The sequence below is a fragment of the Clupea harengus genome, chromosome 22 (assembly GCF_900700415.2).
Source record: "Clupea harengus chromosome 22, Ch_v2.0.2, whole genome shotgun sequence".
Classification (NCBI taxonomy): Eukaryota; Metazoa; Chordata; class Actinopteri; order Clupeiformes; family Clupeidae; genus Clupea; species Clupea harengus.
In genome coordinates, this window is record NC_045173.1 from 15516393 (window position 1) to 15537849 (window position 21457).

The 21457-nt window shown below is 44.5% G+C and overlaps 2 protein-coding genes across 3 annotated transcripts in view; one reads left to right on the forward strand and one right to left on the reverse strand.

Annotated features, from left to right (window-relative positions):
* Positions 1-342: 342 nt before the first annotated feature.
* gpr160 (G protein-coupled receptor 160) lies at positions 343-9713 on the forward strand. Its single transcript, XM_031560355.2, has 4 exons — positions 343-849; positions 5622-5860; positions 8342-8653; positions 9399-9713. Exons 2-4 carry the CDS (start codon positions 5651-5653, stop codon positions 9711-9713), a joined length of 837 nt encoding a protein of 278 aa, XP_031416215.1. The 5' UTR covers positions 343-849; positions 5622-5650.
* A 554-nt stretch (positions 9714-10267) lies between these two features.
* skila (SKI-like proto-oncogene a) overlaps positions 10268-21457 on the reverse strand; it is a 34560-nt gene continuing 23370 nt past the window's right edge. For both annotated transcript variants that reach the window (XM_031559274.2, XM_012815303.3), the window contains 5 exons: positions 20295-20380; positions 18803-18939; positions 16425-16705; positions 15223-15453; positions 10268-14217 (listed from right to left, as the gene is read on the reverse strand). In XM_031559274.2, the coding sequence (XP_031415134.1) occupies positions 13969-14217; positions 15223-15453; positions 16425-16705; positions 18803-18939; positions 20295-20380 (984 nt within the window). In that variant the 3' untranslated portion in view covers positions 10268-13968. The remainder of the gene's footprint in view (positions 14218-15222; positions 15454-16424; positions 16706-18802; positions 18940-20294; positions 20381-21457) is intronic.

A 21457-nucleotide genomic window follows, 5' to 3' on the forward strand; every position in this document is an offset into this window, starting at 1 on the left:
TTCATTCTTGTCGTATTTGATTGTTAATGTTTGTATATATTTGTTATATATTATTTCCATAGAAACCACGGATTCATGTGTGTTAGTAGTCCTTTACACGGATAATTCTTCCATTCATTCCACCGTTCAAATCACGGATACTCAATCACCGTTCAAACACGGATCAGTACACGGTCAATCAAGGATTCAAGTGTGGATATGAGTCCTTTACACGGATAATCATATTCACAGTTCATTATCATTCAATTCAAGTCTTGAGAGTGTGTGTGCAATAAATACTTCGTTACATCCGTCATCATTGGGACATTGACATCATTCTTGTTCTAACCGGACAGACCTGTGGCGATAGTCACCTATTTCACAACCAGTAATACAGTCCTTTTGGGTTTCATTCAATTCAAATATCACCCTATTTTATAGAAGGGATCTGTCACCTAGGCTTACTCGGTAACTCAGTAGCTATTTTAGTGGTACCAGCTGTAAATAGAATAAGTAAGTAGGCTATGAAAAAAAAAATCACATTCGTTACCAGCGCACTGCTGCAGTTTACAACACAGAAAAAACGCATAGAAAAAAAAGTATACCCAAGACAGAACCAAACTTTGGGGGGAAAGAGCCCGTCGAAGTCAGTTTGACTTAAACTAGCCCCATATGTGTATCCCACGTGTTCATGTCAGCGAGAGAAGTGAGCACTCTTGCATCGTGTGAGCAAGACGGAAAAGGAGGACATAAGAGGAAGTTAATGTGTAAATAATAGAACAGAAAAATACGACTGAATAGTGGACCAGTGAGAGAGTGTGTGGTGTGTCACAGAACCTGTTGGAAGACTTCACCAAGAGCCACCCAGAGGTATGTAACCTCTTCATCACTTAATCATTAATCGTTTCCCCCCTTTCTACTTTGTCCAGTAATAGTGACCAGGAAGGAGAATAGAATATTTTCCTCCAAGCTATCCACAGAACGGATTAAACTACAGTAACATCATATGTAATATCTGGTGGTATTATATCTTCTGGATATTGTCAAACTCTGTAGAAAGTGTTTTTTTATCAGCTATGTTCTCTCTATATGAACATCTTTGGGAAAACATAGGGCTCTCAAGTGTCACGCATTGAGCGTGACAGTCACTCATTTCGGTCTTTAGTCACGCACTTCCGCCACACATCGTATTTCTCACGCTGAAAAAAACCTCTAGGCTATTTAACGTGCCGCAGCGCGCAAACATGACCTGGCCGTGCTGCCCTCACCATGGAGGAATCAAGCACGTCTCCCCGAATCCCCTGGAGTTCTGCCGTGAGGTGCCACTTATCAGGCAATCAAAAAATATATATATATATATATCTGTTGTATCTGAGTAAGATTTAAAAAAAATAAAAATCCTGGATCCTGGCATCCTGAAATTGCGCGCGATTGATCTTCCGAAAGTTTTGTTTACCTGAGGAAACCACTGGAGCTCCGAGCATCAGTCTTCTACAAAGAGTAAGTCTTCTCCTGTTATAACGTTACAACACATTCACAATGGTTTGGCACAAGCAATGACAACTTGACTGTAGTTAGAGAATATTTCGCAGATAATTAGCATCAGTTTTTAATGAGTGTTTGTAGCCAACACAGTTTTAGGCTACAGCCTGCCTTTTCACTATAGCTTTGACTCCGAACTTCATTAATAGGCTATAATAAATTCGAGTAGGCCTATTAAAAATATATATAGCCTATAATTCGAACGAATATTAGGCAGCCCTTAATATTCAATGATGTTATGGGCATTATTTTTTGTAAATGTGTTTGCTTGAACATTCTATTCAGATTCCGAGGCTTCTTCACGCCTGGTGAAGTTGTGAATCGCGAGCTCATTAGGCATACTAGCATGTTATAAATATCCTGGCCATGGATGCATTAATAATTGCATCTGTCTTTCAAAGATGTCAGGTAAAAAACAAATAAGCATCCGGTCCTTCGCCCAAAGAGGAAATTAGGCCCAGAGAAGGTCGTAAACACATTAGAGGAGGAGATGGTGGAAGAGGAAGAGACAGTACAGGTGGAAGAGGAAGAGACAGTGCAGGTGGAGGAGGAGGAGATGGTGCAGGTGGAAGAGGAAGAGACGTGGAGGAGGAGGAGACGGTGCAGGTGAAAGAGGAGGAGACAATACAGGTGGAGGAGGAAGAGACAGTGCAGGTGGAGGAGGAGGAGACGGTGCAGGTGGAAGAGGAGGAGACGGTGGAAGAGATGGTGGAAGAAACAGTGGAGGAGATGGCTAGAACAAAAGGGAGAAAAGTCCCAGGAGCAGCCACCTACAAGACCTCTTTTAATAGTGAATGGACCTCTAAATGGCCATTTATTACTGTAGGAAGCACCAGCAAATATTACTGGTGCTCTATCTGCTGCCAAGAGAACTCCTGTGCCCATCTAGGTGTGCGGGATGTGACAAGGCACATAGGCAGTAAGGGGCATCAGGCCAAACAGCAGGCACTGAAGTCAACCAGCACAGTCAAAACTTTTACTTGCCAGTGACTGCAGAGATGAGTGTGCAAGAGGTCAAGGTACATTTAAATCCATAAGGTTGACTACAATGTTCATGAATACCATTTTTCCTAATTAATACATCCAATTCTATGACTATGGCATATATAATGGGAATCAACACCAAAAATGATAAAAGAATCCAAAAAGGCAACAAACACCTACAATAAACAACACAAGTCATAATTCTCTCTCTCTCTCTCTCTCTCTCTCTCTTTCTCTCCCAAATTGAATAAATACTTTGTAATTGGTTGAATTGTCAGTGCCATGTGTCAAATTTTTTCAGAAAGTCTGAGTAATTATTAACAACAACAAAACTAATAATAATATGGGGGGAGGGGCTGGTCTATGGGCATACGACAGGGGCGGGGCGGGCGGAATGGGGGCGGGCCGGGGGGGGGGGGATATGTCACTCTTGTCTTCAAAACTTGAGAGCCCTGTTATCAGGGGTCATGTCGGGGTCCTGTCTGTCCCGTCGGGTTTTAATTCCCTTATGTTCGAAATGGTAGGTAGCTGCCTCGATGCCCGATGCCGTAATAGACAGGTGTGGTGTATAGCAAGACATGTCTTTTGGGTGAAGGCATCTTCAAAAACTGTTGGTTTCGAACGGCCTTTTAAGATAGCATTTACGGTAATGTGTGACGTTGGTACGCTGCAAGAACCTTAGGCTATCTAAAAGAGATGAGGGAAAAGAGAGGAAGACAGAGGAGGACAGAGGGGAGGAAAAAGAGAGATGAGGGAAAAGAGAAAAAGACAGTCGTCTGAGTCTGTCAGGATATTAATGTCAGATTTAGTTCATATTTTACTGACATTTTAGATTTGTTTCTAGAGAGATATCCATATATTTTAATATATTTAAGTATTTTTACTTTGAGTTTGATGTTACGTTCCAGATTTTTATTATTATTTGTAGCTATTACCTTGACGTAGATGTTCAGTTTGACAGATATGTAATTTATCAAATATTGTTGTTTTATTGATACATTTTCAACTGATTTTCAAACAGTGTTGTTTGTCACAAAGTGTCAGATGTATTTTTATACAGGATACTTGTTCTGGACATTGACAGCTTCTTTGGGAAAACTAAATCTTGGATAATTATGTATATTGGCTTTATTTTAGTTTAGTAATGGGTGTGTGTTGCAAAGGAGCGTAAGGGAGAGAGAGAGGGAGATAGGGCCAGACAGCAATGTCCCCTCCAGGAATTACTCTCTGAAATTTTACTGTTTATTGTCCCCCCCAACAATGAAATGGGACTTTCGCCCCTGACTGTAAGATACAATCTCATTTCCTCATCTATGGAATGTCACTTTGCAACTGCCTGGTTTGATCATTATTTGATCACGTTGATCAGAAGAACTATGTGACACTTTGACACTTCTTTCAGATCTAGATTATTTTGGATGCAAGTGGGAAATTGAATTGTTTGAGTCAGGTTTTTAAATACAAATGTGTGCCCACAAGGATGTGCCATCACCTGAAAAATGGACACTGAAATCTCAATCAACAGTTATTCAAGTTGGAATAGAGTAATGGCAAATGTATGTTTTATTTTTCAGTTATTTTCCATAATTATTGGGCAACAGTGGTTCAGGAAGTATAGGAGTCGGAACGACTAATGACTAAAAAAGCGCTATATAAATAAAAATACATAACAGAAATGGTAAGATGTGAAGATCCACTTTACTATTCTGTACTTCAAGATTATTATTCTGCACAATATGTTGAAATGTTATACATGTTCCTGTTGATCTTGCAATCTGTACAAATGAGCAGAGGCTGTATTTACGCTTCGTTTCAGCAAATGTAGATTATTGTTTGTGCGATTCTGTTAGTAATTCAGGTGGATACTTTTTATAAATGTATTGCCCTTTTATAATACCTTGTAAGTTATTTATGCACCACAGTATATTGTGCTTACTCTTTGAATATATATTTATAATTGATATGTACTTTTGTGCACTTGCTTTCTATTTATGTTATTATGTTTACATTCACACCATTGTCACTTTTTATAAGTGAGAATTATAGGTGTTCCACTTGGAGGGTAGGCTCCTTATAGTTTCTATCTCATGAGATGTCCCAGTGCTTTTTAAGCCATTTGTAATGAAAGAATAATACTTCCAAGCACAGTGAATAAATATTTGTAATGATTCGACAGTCCCCTTTTTCATCTTGTTAGTCATTGTTGGAAATCCCTTTTATAAATAAAATATTATTATAATATATTTTACTGTGGTTAGAATGGGAGGTATATGTAATTTTATACATGTGGTTTTCTAGAAAGATAAATATATTGCTTTATTATAAGTTGTCTAATTTCTCAATTAGAGTGTTGGCGGTCATATTTGCTTAGCACAGTGTTCCAGAACCCTCTGGCAGAGTTAACACTGTGGAGGGCAGCTGAGGTTTACACAGTAGGATTTGTTTGCTTTGTTTGCCCATACGTATTGAAAGAGTTTTAATTTTTTGGTTGTGTATTAATACTGCAGACCATTGTCCCACCTCCACGCGGTATGTGTACACTCACACCTAAATGTCAACATGTGGCTGGGCGATAACTGGATGGGCCGTGAAAAACTGACAGATGGAACCAAATGTCCTGTTTCTGTGTAAAAGCTTTCCAAATGTTCTATTTATTCCATTAACAGGCCAGAGTGACATGTCATGATCAACCATGTCGGTGATGAACGTGTTATTTGCTTTCCCTGCCGAAAAACCCCACAAAAGAATGTAAAGCATTGTATAAATTTGAATGGTTCCTCCACAAATACAATAACAATTCTGGTAATTCTGGCATTACAATGGCTCTTTCATCAACAGATGGTCTCCTCCACTTAGCCTAGTGTGTTTTGGGACCCATTCCATTACGATTTAATGATTTGTATAGGTTTCCAGTATGTATTTGTATTTGTTTTGTTCATTTTATCCACTTGGTGTGATACCACATTACACAGTAAATGCATTAGCAATGGAGGCCAACTGGGTGCATTTCAGTGTCCATTAAACCCGTTACAATTATATTTAAAACCACTTAGAACTATTAGCAGGGTTTGAATATTTTCCTCATTTCCTGTCTTTGCCTTTGTCAAACGCTGCAGGTTCCCTCAGAGGTGTGGCTTTCTGGCTCATGTGGGGCAGTCTTCAGCGCGTGCCTCTCCAGTTCACTCTGCCACAGCCAGCTGCAGCCGTAACACCTACGGCACCAGGCTTGGCTATGGACCTTCCGATCCCGTTCCTGCTGCTGGTCCAGGGCATCAACACATTGCTTAACTGGTCCCTGGTGCTGATTCAGAGGGCCCACCTGACCAGCAGCTTCATGGGGGCCTTCTGTGTCTCTCTGACTGACCGTGGTTACATGGATTCGAATAACTGCCTTAGTCGGACTGAAATCGCATTATCCGTTTCATGTAAGCACCTTAGTCGGATCGTAGTCGGACCGCACATAGTCGGACTAACACCCCTGGATAACTCGATCCGATCCAGTTGATAGTTCGACTATTGCGGCATGTAACGGTGAATTGGATAAGGAACTGGACTTTGCGTCTTTGCGCATGCTTGAGATCCCGCCGCCATCCTCCCTCCCTCCCTGCCAGGTCGTGACCCGGAAGACGAAAGAGACGATACGTTGTCTCAGCTGTTCATACTAATGACACGTTTATTTATGAATATCCTGCAGACTGTCTCACAAGCTTATTCTTGTTGACTATGAACAAACATAACAGAAGAGGTCCGAAGATATGAGTACCTTTACAACCCCTCCTTAAAAACGTATAAGGACGTTCAAATTACGATACTTATGTGGTGCCAGTGTTGACAAAAACGTTGACTGCGACTGTTTGGACAGAGCGCGCTAATTCACCGAACAAATACTTTCATATTAATTTCCCACCACTTGTTAGTCATGTCATCCATTCATATCGATGTGAATCAATCAATACTAATACATCTTTAACTGTGATGTGTTTTTGTTTCATTTCACAACGTATTTACTGTATAATCAACGATAGCAGGTGCCCGCTTGTAAACAGTCCACATTTTATTTGCTTAAAACACACAGCAGTACTGTCAAATCAGAAAGCAAATCAGCTGTTAAAGGGCTGTTACCTGACCAAATACCTTTCAAACTCGGTGATAGTATTCACAACTAATTTGTTCTTCATTCTATCAAATATGATGAAGTGTGGTCCGCGACGGCCACAAGTAAATTATTGCGACATTTCTACGACATTATTGCGACATGGAGCAGGGTTCCAGATGCTTTGCCTTGCGCATTGTCATATCTATAACTAGCCTACTGGTACGTACAAAAGGAGAGCCCGCGAAAATCATGTGTGCGCTAACAATTGTCTGGCGCCAGGTCTTGGGTAGGAGGCATGTTGTTCCGGGGATATTTAGTTAAATGGTCCGCGAATTTTTATTGGCTAAGTGGTCCTTGGTCTGAAAAAGTTTGAGAAACACTGCTTTATAGACAATAACGATCATACACTCCCATTGCACTCAAACAACCACACTCAAACGAGGAGATATTGTATCAATTAGCCTATTAAGTACTGTATTTATTGATTGCAAAGAGTTCAACGTTACAGCAACATAACTTTGCTCCGGTCGCTAAATCTGATATATCCGTGTGCATCATCGCTCTCCCTCTCTCTCTCTGCCACACCCACCCTGTAACCTACGTGTTTATACATTATAGAAGCAAGACCATTATATTGTAACAAATCACGGAAGCGTGGTATATTTGTTATGGCTTTTTATTAAACACAACACACTGTCACAATGCCCACGAACAGACTGTGCTACCGTCACCCACCTGTATAAGCTCTGTCCCAACACAGAACAACGACATGTAATTAGAACGGTAAGGAACATATAGCCTAGGGAACGTCATGCATAACATAAAGTATAACAGTATGCGCCCGCTGCACGGCATTACGGGGCGACTATGCCGACAAGTTATAATATTCTGGTTTAAAGTTAATGCTTGTGAAATCAGCTGTCACTCGACTATTACCTGACCAATACCTGTCAAACTCGGTCATAGAAAAATATCATGAATGCATATTTATTACGATGGGGAAACTATAAAATCGGAGTACGGACAACTAATGCCCAGGTTTGACGATGCAGATATAGAGCTGGAAACAGCTAAATGACCTACAGCCCAAATGCAGTGAGCTTTATCAAGCCCTGGAAAGTTCGGCACATTTGCCCGTTTCCACAGCGTCTGCTGAGCGGTCATTCAGTACAATGGGGCGTCTTAAGACATATCTTACGAAGTACGATGACTGACAAAAGACTGACTGGACTTGCTCTTATGAATATTCACACAGATTTGGAAATCGACAGCGAAGAAGTACTTAAACAATTTGATGCAACTGCCAGAAGGGCAATGCGTTTTGGCTGTAACCCATTATTTGCGTGCGTGTGTGTGTGTGAATGTGCATGCGTTTCTCTCGCCTTTTATCTTTCACCTTTGAATAATGTAACTTATAAACACATCGGCCTGGCAGAAACAAACAAACAAACAAACAAACAACCCAAGAGGCAACACGCATTTCTGGACCGATGAACAGACGCGATTCATGCTCAATCAACTGTTGTTGTTATTGGTAGTGGTGAAGAGGTCAAGCGGAAAGGGCTGTATCACCACTAGTTGTAATAAAAACAGCGCCACCTATCGTATCGGATATGACATGCTTTCGGCCAATGATTCGATTTATTCACTGCCATGTATATTGGGATAATAGCACCTACCCTCGAAAGAAAGCATAGTCCGACTAAGCAAAGATTCGAATTATACCATCATGTAAACACACTGACTGTGGTCGACACCCTCTTCACTGCCAACATGTTGGCCATTTACAAACTGCAGGATTTTAGCCTCTTTGGCATGCGCTTCACCAGCCACCACATATGCCTGCTGGTGCAGATATCAGGTTTAATCTATGGCGTGCTGCAGTGGCCCGTGCTGTTTGCGGCAGGACTGGATCACTATGGCTCTTTATCGGTTGGCCCAAAGCAGACTCACCAGGTTTGGAAGCTTCACTATGCAGCCTGTGCCAGCATCCTGTGGGCTTCCGCACTGCTCTATGTGTTTTTGGGGCCCGGCTTCCATCTAGTGTTGGAGGATTCGCCTCACCTGCTGTTGGACCACTGCCAGACTCAGAGTGACTACGCCAGTTCCCAGATCTCCATTGCCCTGCTGGTGACTGTGGGTTGTGTCACACTGTACGCTAGGATAATGGTTGATGAAGACAAGCTCATGGAGGAAGTTCAGAGGCACTCTGTGCAAAAGTCTCAAAAGAGTGAGATCTCAAGGACATCCGTCCTGGTTCAGGCCCTCATCACGTTCACCAAGACTTGGGCTGCATTTCTACTATTGGTGGTGGCTGTTCTGGCCTTGCAGATAGACATGCCTTCACACTTAACGATGAATGTTCCTTGGCTATGTTTCCTCAACAGTTTCCTGATAAGTGTATCTCTGTGCATACATTACCAACAATTAAAATCAAATAAGATCTCAGCACTTACTGATGGCTTCTGCCAGTGGAATATTACTTTTTCCTGATGGTGATATGACACAGGGAAGACTGTTTGCACAGCCCCATTGTTTTGAGGCTAACAATTGTTCACTATAACATTAAGATGAACAGCATAACTGATCTTACCACGGAAAACACTTGACCCATCTCTGTTGTGTAATGCAATGATGTTTGTAATCTGTAATGTATTAAAGCCATAACCTTTTGTGTCTCCACTGTGTCCTGAAACTGTGTGAAAGTTTCCTGTAATCAAGGAAGTTAAGACTTCCCGCCAGGCGATATTTTTTGCTCTATGTGTTTTTGGGGCCCAGCTTCCATCTAGTGTTGGAGGATTCGCCTCACCTGCTGTTGGACCACTGCCAGACTCAGAATGACTACGCCAGTTCCCAGATCTCCATTGCCCTGCTGGTGACTGTGGGTTGTGTCACACTGTACGCTAGGATAATGGTTGATGAAGACAAGCTCATGGAGGAAGTTCAGAGGCACTCTGTGCAAAAGTCTCAAAAGAGTGAGATCTCAAGGACATCCGTCCTGGTTCAGGCCCTCATCACGTTCACCAAGACTTGGGCTGCATTTCTACTATTGGTGGTGGCTGTTCTGGCCTTGCAGACCCCTTGTGTCTCCACTGTTTTGATGAAACTGTGAAGGTTTCCTGTAGTCAGGGAAGTTAAGCCTTCCTGCCATTCTATATTTCTTGCCCCACTGCACTCCAAAATTACAAGCACTCCAACACTTTCACTCCAGATTTGAATTTATGCCAACAAAACAGCCCTCAGTGAGTCCCATATACCCCCCACAGGGATATGATAAAGGAATTCAAAGCATGAGTTGCAAGTGCAGGATGTCTGCTTTTTGACCTCTGCTGCCCTCCACTGTCTGATGTCTGTGATTAAACTTAAGCTAGAGCCGAGTGCAGAGGCATATTCGCAGGACAAGTTTTCAAGCACCATCCATTTCCAGAACATATAGTGTATATACTGCATAATTTACCATTTGCTTTTATACAACTAGATGACAGAATCCTTCTAATGAAGAATTAATTGAACTATAAAGCCTCTGAATACCCTGATACCTCACATCTCCCTGTGCTGACAATAACAACAACAAAAAAACTACTGACAAATCTGTCTCAAACTCAGTTAAACCATCTCAACAGCCATGATTCAATTCAGGAAAAAAATCTCAATGACACAGCAAGCTTGACACTACAGAACTTTACTTGAATTTAATCCAAGTTCAATGTCCATACAAGATATATGTACAAGATCTGAAATTAGGAAAATAAACAAAAACACTAGATACAACTGAGGTATTAGCTAAAAGCATGTACAAGTATGTATTTTGCTAGTAAATATCAATTATGATAAATGGTTAGAGATGCGTCACCGGCTTATAAAACATTTTTAATATCACAACATGAGGTAGGAGAACAGTGTCTCATTTCATGCAAGAGCAAACTTCTTATCACACCGCAAAATTGGCAACATAGTATGCAATGGTCATACATTTTTTGTCCCCATCAAACGTTTTAACAAATATTTTTCAAAAAGGAATATGTTAAAAATCTTCTTCAGAGTGATTGGTTGTCTTTCACAAAGCAAAAAAAAAAAGAAAAGTAAAAATAAATCCACTGCTTCCAAAGCTGGGAGCAAGTGGCACATCCATGCCTCCTTAATATTCATATTTATATATAAAAATCTGTGACCATTCACTACATTTGGGGGGTGGGATGGGGGCTAAGCTGGCCGATACAAATACATCTTGGGGTATATGAAGGTGTTTGTGCACATGGGGGTGGTGGTGGTGAAAATAAAGCCTCCTCATTGGTACTGTACCATAATTCACAAGTGAGAGTGGTCAGTGTGGGTCTTTGGGACTGCCAGCGGCTCTGTGGACTCTTAAGTAAAAAAAATGCCTTGGTGCAGAGGTACAGTCCTTGAAATGTCCACAGTCATGCGACACGCATTGGACAACATGTACAGCAAGATTTATACATTTTCTCCCCAAACACTGCCAGATATGCAGACTGCAAGACCGCACACTCAGTACCTGCTATAAAACGTACAGCCACCCCCCCCCCCATGTATTAAAAAAAAATGCAATTGACACAATGTTCCACAGCATTGACAAAATCAAATAGTCTAGAAAGCTCCAGAAATACACAGAAATATCTCAACACATAAAAAAACAGCATTTCCTTGACCGAGGTAATCATAGCAAAAAATTATAATACTGATTGTTTGTCTTTGCTTTAGGACATACTGACAATGTGTTTAGCTTCCATGTATGTCATTACAAAACATTTGCCATTGGTTTAAATCCCATCAGTTCATGTACAGCATAACCAGCATGCACCACCTCAGAGCGGAGTGAGAGCGTGCATCAGTCCTGTTCTTAGGGAGCTGTGCTTCACTTACTCTACACAGACATGTGCTCTCTCACTCATTCACTCACAGCACGCACACACCTTTCAGAATCCAATTAGTAGGATCTATGGGCAGGATCAACTAACTGAGGCTGCTGAATATGGGGTTACACACATGCGCCTCCCCTCCAGCTCCTGAGCTGTGTGTCAGGACACGTTTCTACTGAGGGACACACTGAGCCCAGTGTGGACCCACGGACTAACTTCATAGTCAGAGAAAAACTAAAGTATGTGTCCATACATGAAAACCATTGCATTTTTTTTGTTCAAATGGCCTTGAGAAATTCAGATAGCTTCTGAAAAAAAGAAGAAAAACAAACAATCTTGTCAATCTAGATATGAATCGCAAATACAAAAAAGGTTTTGGAGGGCAAGGTACAGCAGCAATGCAGTTCATTTCAGTGTCACAGCCCCAAACAGGATCTCCACAAATACAAAAGGTATTCTTAGTTCTTTAGTATAAATGAAAAAAAAAAAAAAAGAGGAAAACCTGTAAGGAGCTGCAGGTATTTGTGTTTTGTTTTTTTTCTGCTTCAGTCCATTTAGCTTTTAAAAGATTTCTTCATATAACAGTTAATATATATTAATGACTACTATATACTGTATATACAAGATCAATATAAATCTTTATTAGTGAATACATTAAATAATTTCTGAATAAATCCATGAAAAGTTTAGGAATCAAAAAAGCAAACGTGTACAGTGTAGTTTTGATCATTAAATTCTGTTATCTTTTCTCCCTTCCCCCTCTCTTTTTTTCCACATATGGCATTGATGGCAAAGGGGGTGGAGTTTCACCTATTCTTCCTTCCTTACCATGGAAACGAAGTGGGTCGTTTGAAGGGGTATGGTCAGGTGGAATATTCTACAGGGTTATGTGTGTACACAAACACACACATATTATTAACTTCAATGAGGGGAAAAAAGGGGCTACCATTTATATAAAAAAAAAAACAACAACACACACACACCCCATTCTTCTCACCAGATAAAGTAAGATGAGTTAGTACAAGCCCACCTCCTGTTCACAGTGATTCAATCCTCAGTCAAACCGTCAGTCAAACAAGTAAACATTCCCAACCCAAAAGCAGAAGTGCTCCCTGTTCCTGCCAGGGGTCGGAGCACAACCACCCTCCACTGCACGGAGAACTGGACTCTGGAGAGAGTGATGGAGACCCCACCTCAAACTCCCCACCAGGACAGGCAGAGAGGTTTCCTCTTCTTGCTGTACCTGCTGTTTAAAGCCCATCTCAATGACACACTGGGCACATTGGAAGTCTGGGTGTCTTACACCATCCCGTCCAGTGGAGGGCGTGTGTGCACATCTGTGCCCGCTGCTCTGCTCCAGCTCAGGCATGGGATTTTATGGGAGTTTTTTTTTTTTCTCTCTTTATTTTCTCTTTCATGTGGCAGAGACGGGGAGATGGAGGTAGGTGAAAGGGTAGACAGCTGATTTCACATGAATGCTCCACATAGCGCAGGAGGAAGGAGAGAAGGGTGGGGGGCTGTTGAGACCAGAGATGATCTTCTCTTCAGTCCATTAATCCTTATTCCCAATGAGGTTACAGAAGATCTCAATGCTCTCTACAATAATTGTCCACATATTACCACGCCCACCCGCCCACAACACACAGAACTTAAGACTTTCATTAATGTTCCAAATACAAAAGAAGAAAAACAGGTGAACTTGCAGGTGAACATGCACTTCCCTGCCGCCGCTGGTGGGGGCCTGTGGCCAATAGAGGGGGGGCTGTCTTGTGGGTTCCTACTGGGGAAGGTGGGGTGGTAGGGGCAGCATCGAGTCAAAGTCAGAGCTCAGGGTCTCTCAGGCCTGTGTTGCAGCAGGGGCCCAATCCCAGCCAGGACAGCACAGGAAAAGAGCTTGCAGTCTTTCGTCTGCCTCTCTGTCTGGAAAGCATCGGATCAGATCCAAAGTCCAAAGAGACATGGAGGAGGAGGGAGGTGAGAGAGTCCTTCAGATCGCCCCCTGTTGTTGGCCAAGCGTTTCCCCAGCCAAAACTATTAATTAAAATCAACATGCACAGCCGGAACAACAAAGTGGGGAAAAAAATTAATAAATATATATTTTTTTAAACAATTGACGAACAAAGACAAATAAAAAAAGAGGAAAGGGCGGGGAGTAGACAAATAAAAAGGAGGGCTGTCGAGGGGAGAGGATATGATCCTGTTAAAGAAATATTAAATATTAAACGCCATTAACGTCTCAGTCTTTCAAAAACATGAACAGTCAGTGAAAAGAGAGAGATAATAAACATGAGGACACACAGCGGCCCTTCTCTCTCAAGCGGGGCTCCTCTTCTCAGGATGTTTGTGTTCGGGTGTCCTGTAAGTCTTAGGTCTAGTTCTCCTAGGCTCCAGTGATGGAGGAGGAGGCCAGACAGGACGAGAGCCACGGTAGGGTGGGGTGGGCTGGTTGGTTGGCTGGTTGGGGACTGGTGCTCGGTACGCGGTCCTCTAGCTGGAGGTGAGCTCAGGGGCCTGTGATGGGGCAGGGGAGGCCTCTGTGGGGGTGGGGGTGTTTAAGGGACGGGGAGTGTGGCTGGGGCTGACTGTGGTGGTGGTGGTGGCATGGGACATCTGCTGCTGGAGTTGGGCGATGGTGAGCTCCAGGCGCTCCCGAGCCTCCCGCTCCCTCTGCAGCTCCTCCTGCAGCTCCACGCGTTCCGCCTCTGCCCGCTCCAGACGTGCACGCAGCTTAGACAGCTACAAACACAAACACACACACACACACACACACACACACACACACACACACACACAAAGAAGGCAGAAGGGGGCAGGTTAGTCTCACATAGATGCACACACTTCCAAAATCCTGCTAGACTGTCAGAGCTTGATGCCAACACACAGAATGCCCATGAAGGAGGTGGAGGCCTCAGCTTTGTGTTGCGTGTCTGGGGGTGACACAGGGAGGGGGATAGAGAGAGAGGGAGAGAGAACGAGAGAGAGAAAGAGAAGGAGAGAGTGAGCGGGAGAGAGAGAGAAAGAAAGAGAAGGAGAGAGTGAGCGGGAGAAGGAGGGGGTGGGCTGCATTCCAGGGCCTGTGAGTCCCCGTGAGTGCACGAGAAAAGAGGCCACTGGGAGCCCCAGACAAAGAGCCAGTGAGGCGCTGAGGCCCGACCAGCCTCGCCGGCACCAGCCCCAGCGTACACATCCACAACCCCCAACCTTCCCCTGCACCCAGAGACGACAAACACCATTCATCCAGGCAGCCTGAAACATTCGCCCAGGAGGACACAGGGTGCAGACGTAAGGACGTTTTACGTTTTGCGTATGGAAAAAAACGCTGTGAGCTGGTCACAGTTGTGTCTTTAGCATCCGTGGCCACGTGTTTAAGATGTAAAACAGATAGCAGCTGTTGTTTGAGGGGAAGAGGCCAAATCCAGACAGAGTCTGTTGTTCATCTGTCAGGATTCAGGATTATCATACAGAGAGGTGTGGTGTATATATGTATGTGTGTGTGGGAGTTTTGGGAAATTCAGGTATGTATTGGTGTATATGGATGTGGGGTATGGAGTATGTGTATATATGGTGATGAGGCAAGTGTGTACGTGTAGATTGTTTGAGTGTGTGTGTGTGTGTGTGTGTGTATGTGTACGTGTGAGTGTATCTGCTACGTGTGTGTGTGTGTGTGTGTGTGTGTAACTGCCGCTGTGAATGCAAAATGACTCCATGTGAAGAATCCTGCTTTCTAAGGCGTGTGTTTACCTGCGCGGTGTAGTGGGCCTCCTGCTGTGCGTGTGTGTTGGGCTCGCAGGCGCAGCTCTGCTGCCGGAGCTGCTCTAGCCGCGTCTCCAGCTCCCGCTGCTCCTGCCGCACCTCGCCCAGCCTCTGGGCATGCTCAGTGTGCACCGCCTCCAGCTCTGTCTGCAGCTCGCTGCGCTCTACGCTCAGCTCCCGCAGACGGGCCGCAGAGCCTCCCCGCAGAGCCTCGAGCTCCTGCACACACACACACGCAGAGTGAGTCAGTTTACATAAAAATGTAATGCAGAATGCACACAAATACACACGTTTATATCTACAAGGTCACATATACACACACATAAAACATGGTGTAAATATACTGTACTCCCAAGACACGTACACATGTCGTATATATTTACAAACTGAGTATTTTTAAATATTTACACATATATGTCTATGGGTTTACAACAGCACAAGGGCAGCAACAGCAAGTTAATGTAACCTTTATATCAACACTGACATGTTTTGACATTTACCAAATGAGATTGATGTTATTTTTTATAACCTGTCTAAATCATTGAAACTATAGCAACATGCCACATTACAAAAAGATCAGAAAAGGTATCAGCCTATGTTCACGGGGGAACAGAAATGTGCAGAATAGATGATGGACATTGAACTGGCATCTACTGGTCTACTGACAGGGCAGAGATGCATCAAAGCTCTGAAATGTGGGCAGCCATGTCTTCATTTGTTTGTTTTTTTAATGTGTGTTGCGGTGAGTCAGAAGTTTCTAGTAAGTACAGCAGTGCCAATAACCCTGGTGAGTCAAAATACTCATGCTCACTTCCTGACAATGGCGAACGCCTGCACTCAGAGGACTCGGGGACACGGGGAGAGTGTGGTTGGGTACATTACGAATGACAGCTCCACCATGGGGCAAAGCAGGGTTTTAAAACTGTTAGGGAAATGAGGGTCGCTTGAGGGTTCAGAGTTTGACCTATTTGACTTCCTATTATAATTGTGTATTTGGGACAGTGTATGAGAGGCCCATGTTCATACGCAGACACACACAGATACTCATTCACACAAGCACACATACATACACTCACACAAAACCACAGATACTCATTCACACAAGCACACATACATACACTCACACAAAACCACAGATACTCATTCACACAAACATACATTTTTGCACACGCACACTCTCTCTCACTCACCATTTCCAGCTGTAGCTGCTTGTGCAGCGTGTCGTTGAGCCTCTCCTGCTGCCGACTGTACATCTGCACAATCTCCAGCACGATGCGGTCCTTGTCGTCCTCGGCGACGCTGCCATCCTTGCCCACCGCTGCCACGTCCGCCGCCGCCAGTGTATGCGCGTGGGCGTTCTTACCGGCAGTTGCCACGGCAACCGCGGCAGCCGGAACAGCCTGCCGCTCGGCGGCGCGCTGGGACTCGGCCTCGTCTGAGGGGGTTGTGGCAGACGGGGAGGAGTGCAGATCTGAGGAGGGAGAGACGGAGAGAGTGTGAGAATGAGCGAGGGAGAGATGAGAAATATGGAGGAGAGAAGAAGAGGTGCGTGAGAGAGATGAGGGACAGACAAGAGCATATGAGAGTGTGAGAAAGAGAGAGGGAGAGATGAGAGAGTGTGAGAATGAGCACAGGAGAGAAAGAGGGAGAGACAGAGGGAGAGTAAAAGGCCGGGGAGATGGAGTGAAAGAGGAAGGAGATGTGAAGGAAGAACGAGGGAAATTAACAAAGAACAAGGGAGGAAGGGAGGGATAAGAGGAGAGACAGCAAGAGAGAGAGAGCCAGATGAATCTTTCTATACGTGTTATGCTCTACAGTATGTTTACACCTTGAGACTGTTGTTCAACAAGCTCGAACAAAACAGATAGCAAGAGAGAAAACAGCAGAAGCTCAACCCCCACACACACGCTCACATAGACATATCCAGACACACATCCACGCTCATGTGCCCTGTGTGACTAACACTCCGTGGGTGTGTGTGTTTGTTACTGCAGCGCTAGAGCGGACTCCGAAGGTCAGTTTGGAGGAGGAGGAGGGGCGGCTTGGAGGCCACGAGATACACAAGCCTCACAAACACTCACACAGAGAGAGAGAGATACACAAGCCAGAGAGAAGAACCAGAGAGAGAACCACACAAGTGAGAAAGAGAGGGCTAGAAAAGCAGGTCATTACACTTAATGTAAGAACAAGAAGGGGTTAATGAAGGAATGGAGAAAGAAAGAGGATGAAAGTAGTAGAGAGAAGCAGAGGACACTGACAAGGAGCCTGACACAAAGAGGAAGAGAACAAGGAGAAGGTCAGCGGAGGAACAGGAGGACAAAGGCAGCCAGAGAGGCTAGTGGCTGGCGTGCCGACGAGAGCAGTGGAGACGTGAGAGAGAGACAGAGAGAGAGAGAGGAAGAGAGCGAGAGGGAGAGGAAGAGAGAGAGAGACCGAGACAGGCTGCCGTCAAGGGGGATTGGAGACAGAAAACTGCCTTCATGTGTAGGACAGAGAGCAGGTCGGCTGCTGCTGCTGCTGCAGCAGAGAAGAGCAGGGGGCACAACACACACCAACCCCCCCTGCGGCGACTCAGTCCTGTCTGTCTCCTCCTCCAACACACACACACACACAAACACACCATCCACAGCCACCCTAGACACGCGCACGCACACATTTGAGTACCAGGCAAAGCGACAGAGAGAAAGGGGGGGGGGGATAAGAGACATTGGTGGAGTGAATGATTGGGGAGAGACAGGAGGAAGAGGTTGAGGGAGAGACAGGAGGAAGAGGTTGAGGGAGAGACAGGCAGGCAGGTAGACAGACAGACAGACAGGCTGTGAATGGGAACCATCCGCAGGAGGGGGGTTAAAGCAAAGCAAACAGAAGGAGAGAGATAATAATAGAGAAGAGGTGAGGAGAGATGGGTAAAGGAAGGGAAGGGAATGTAAAGCAAACAGAGAGAGAGAGAGAGTGAGAGAGAGAGAGAGAGAGAGAGTGAGAGAGGAGAGAGATGAGAAGAGAGAGAGAGATGAGAAGAGAGAGAGAGAGAGAGAGAGAGAGAGAGAGGAGAGAGATGAGAAGAGAGAGAGAGAGAGAGAGAGGAGAGAGAGGAGAGAGAATTCTGAGAGACAGAGTAGAAAGAGGGAGAGAGAGAGAGTGAAGAGGAATAGGGGATGGAGTGGGGGAGGGGCAGAGATGCAAAGTGCTGCGGTGCAAAGAAGCCCCCCTCCCCCACCACTGGGAAAAGACCTGGCACATGCTGCAGTCTCACCTTCAGCAGCTGGGGCGCTCTATAAACTCTGAACTCCATTAATGATTAGCTGGAAGCTTCTATCTCTCTGGCCCTTTGCCCCAGAGTCAACAACCGGCAGTCCTGGTCATGAACCTGACCTGGTATTTGTGTGTGTAAAAAACATCTTGGCCGACAGGGGGGTATGTGTGTTTGTGTTTGTGCGTAAGACTAAATGGATCAGTAACGTGCTTAAGTGTACCTCCACCCTAAGCATCAGATGTGTTCATATGTGAGAGAGTGAATCCCTATGCATTAGACATTTACATGTCAGTAACTCCGCATGTGTGTACTGACCCATGGGTGGGGTGTCCTGTCTGTGATGGCTGTAGTGCTGTTTGAGCAGCGCCCCGAGCACCTCCTGACTGACCTCCGCCTCATTCCTCAGAGACACATTGGGCGGCAGCATCTTATCGTATGGGTACAGGTAGTAACTGTGGCACAGGAAGAGAGAGAGAGAGAGAGAGAGAGAGAGAGAGAGAGGAATTAAAAACACACATATGCACGCATGTCAACAAGAAGCAGAGCTGACACTGAGGGACATGAATAAAGGCTATACATATGATGTCACAGTAGGCGTAAGTCACCGTGGTTACACCCGCTGATTGGGAGAAAGACTAACTTACTCAGTGGCAGCATTCAGCTTGGATGCCACGAAAACACACACACAAAAACCCCATCTAATCGAACTGTAACAACTTCCAGGTCATCACACAATACATCACACATCACACAATAATCTACGGTTCTAGTAAAGACGCATTCATTGAAATTATATGGGATAAAATAAAAAAATGATTTAAGTGAAAGAGAGTGGAGAGAAAGGTGAAAATAATAGTATTTAGGGGAAATGTCTTTAAGACTCCTGTCAATGCTCATCGTGAAATAACAAAAATATGCGTTGCCTGTGCACATCAGTCCATGAACAACAACAAAAAAGAGAACATAATGATGATTTGGGTTGCCCTGGGAGGCAACATAATACACACAATTGTCTGATTTATTCAGGAATTCTGGAGGCTAGCAGAGGATCTGCTCTCACTGCGTCCATCTACCACTATTCATTCCCCTCCCATCGTGACGAAACCGTAAACCCGCTATTCCTGTGCATCTCCAGAGATAAGACTAACTGGCTCAAGCTCGTAAACACACACACACACACACACACACAGACATATATCTGCGCACGCACACACACCCATGCACTTACTTGTGTCTTGAATACTCAAAGCTTTTTAAATTAATAAATCACACAGAAGACTAGTAATAACAGGACTACCAGGACATATTTTGTAGGTGTGCAGTGTGAGGACTGTCTAATGCTTTCGTTTTGTTGCTATGGCATTACAGTCAGACTAAGGTTGCATGGAAGTCAAAATGAGATTGTCAGATCAGGGCTGTGTGAATGTCAGAGGTTGCATGAAAGTTAGGATGAGGCATCGTCATCAGACAGCCACTGCAGACAAAGCCTTAAGCCTAAACCACACACACGACGGGCAACCCAGCCCTAATCCTGCCCTGGCTGCGGTCTAGCCAGATCTAGTCACAAGGGCTACCCTGCTCCTGCTGCACCTGCCAGCCCTGCCCTGCCTTTGCGCCGGTCTGTAATCCACTTTATTCCTCAGGGCCCTAATCTGGGCCAGATTACACACAGCGAGACGGCAGAGGCACGAAGAGTGAGTATATATATATACACATTTCATAGTGTGTGTGTGTGTGTGATTGCATGCGTGTGTGCATCTGTGTGTGCGTGTGTGTGCATGCGTGTGTGCATGCGAGTTGTGCTTACCTTGGGTGGATGGTGGTGTCGTGTCCAGGCTCCTCTTTGATGTCAGGGAACAGATGGCTGAACACCGTGCCAGTGTGGCCTTTCCCCTGTGAGGACACGAGAAGAGACGAAGAGACTCGTAAGCAGCGGCTCTAGAACATGCTGAGGACAGCAGGCTACTGGACTAAGCACATGTAATAAAACTCACCTAGGCCTTGTTCACACTAATAAGGACACGCTTTTTGTAATTCTTTTTATGGGTCAAAATGTCTTTGGTCTACACTAGCTTTTCCACATTTTCTTTTTACATCACTGGTGCAGAGAACATAGGTGAAGGTAAGCACTGAACCCAGTGATCAGCATCTACCTTTCACCTCTTTTCATGACATGGATCTGCTAACTGGTTTGTGTTGGTGTACAACAGAAAAGACGCTAAAATTGTGTCAGTCAGCAGCATACGAACATCTGGCTACATGCAGCACAACACCAACACATACACGTAGACAGCTGAAATCAACAGCCCCATCTGAGCAACCTCGTCCTCCATTTTTGCGTGCTGTTGCTATGGTTTGAAGAACCAAAATCATCAGCAGTGTTTTCTCTATCTCTTTTTTGGCGAATGGAGAGCCTCAACAGTGTCATTATTGGAGTGGACAAGCTCTTAGAAGTAGCCATGGGATAGAGCTCCTTCTTGTCATTAATCATACCACTTCATTAGATTTCTTTTCATGCTAAATAAATGTGCCTTCACCCCAACGTCCCCCCACCCCCACCCACCCACACAAAAGCTGTTCATACACATGGAGACATAGACATGTGCACACACACACACCCACAAAAGCCATTCTCCAACACTCAACAAACACACAGACACAGACACCAAGACACACACACAAAAGCCATTCTCCAACACTCAACAACCACACACACATCGACACACACACACACACACACACACACACACACACACACACACACACACACACACACACACACACACACACACACACACACACACACACACACACACACACACACACACACACACACACACACACACCATCTCAGCCTGGAGTAGTGTAAACAGGAGTGGCAGAACAAACATCCCGCTGTAGCTCCAATCATAACATTTGCATACAGCCAAAGCCATCCATCCAGTGCTGGCAAGCCTGACAGGTAGAGCA

Coding starts and splice junctions, on each gene's coding strand:
- gpr160 (XM_031560355.2), top strand. CDS start 5,651: ATGTGGGGCAGTCTTCAGCGCGTGCCTCTCCAGTTCACTCTGCCACAG. Junction 5,861..8,341: donor TGGGGGCCTTCTGTGTCTCT/CTGACTGACCGT, acceptor CATGTAAACACA/CTGACTGTGGTCGACACCCT. Junction 8,654..9,398: donor GCTTCCATCTAGTGTTGGAG/GATTCGCCTCAC, acceptor CTAGTGTTGGAG/GATTCGCCTCACCTGCTGTT.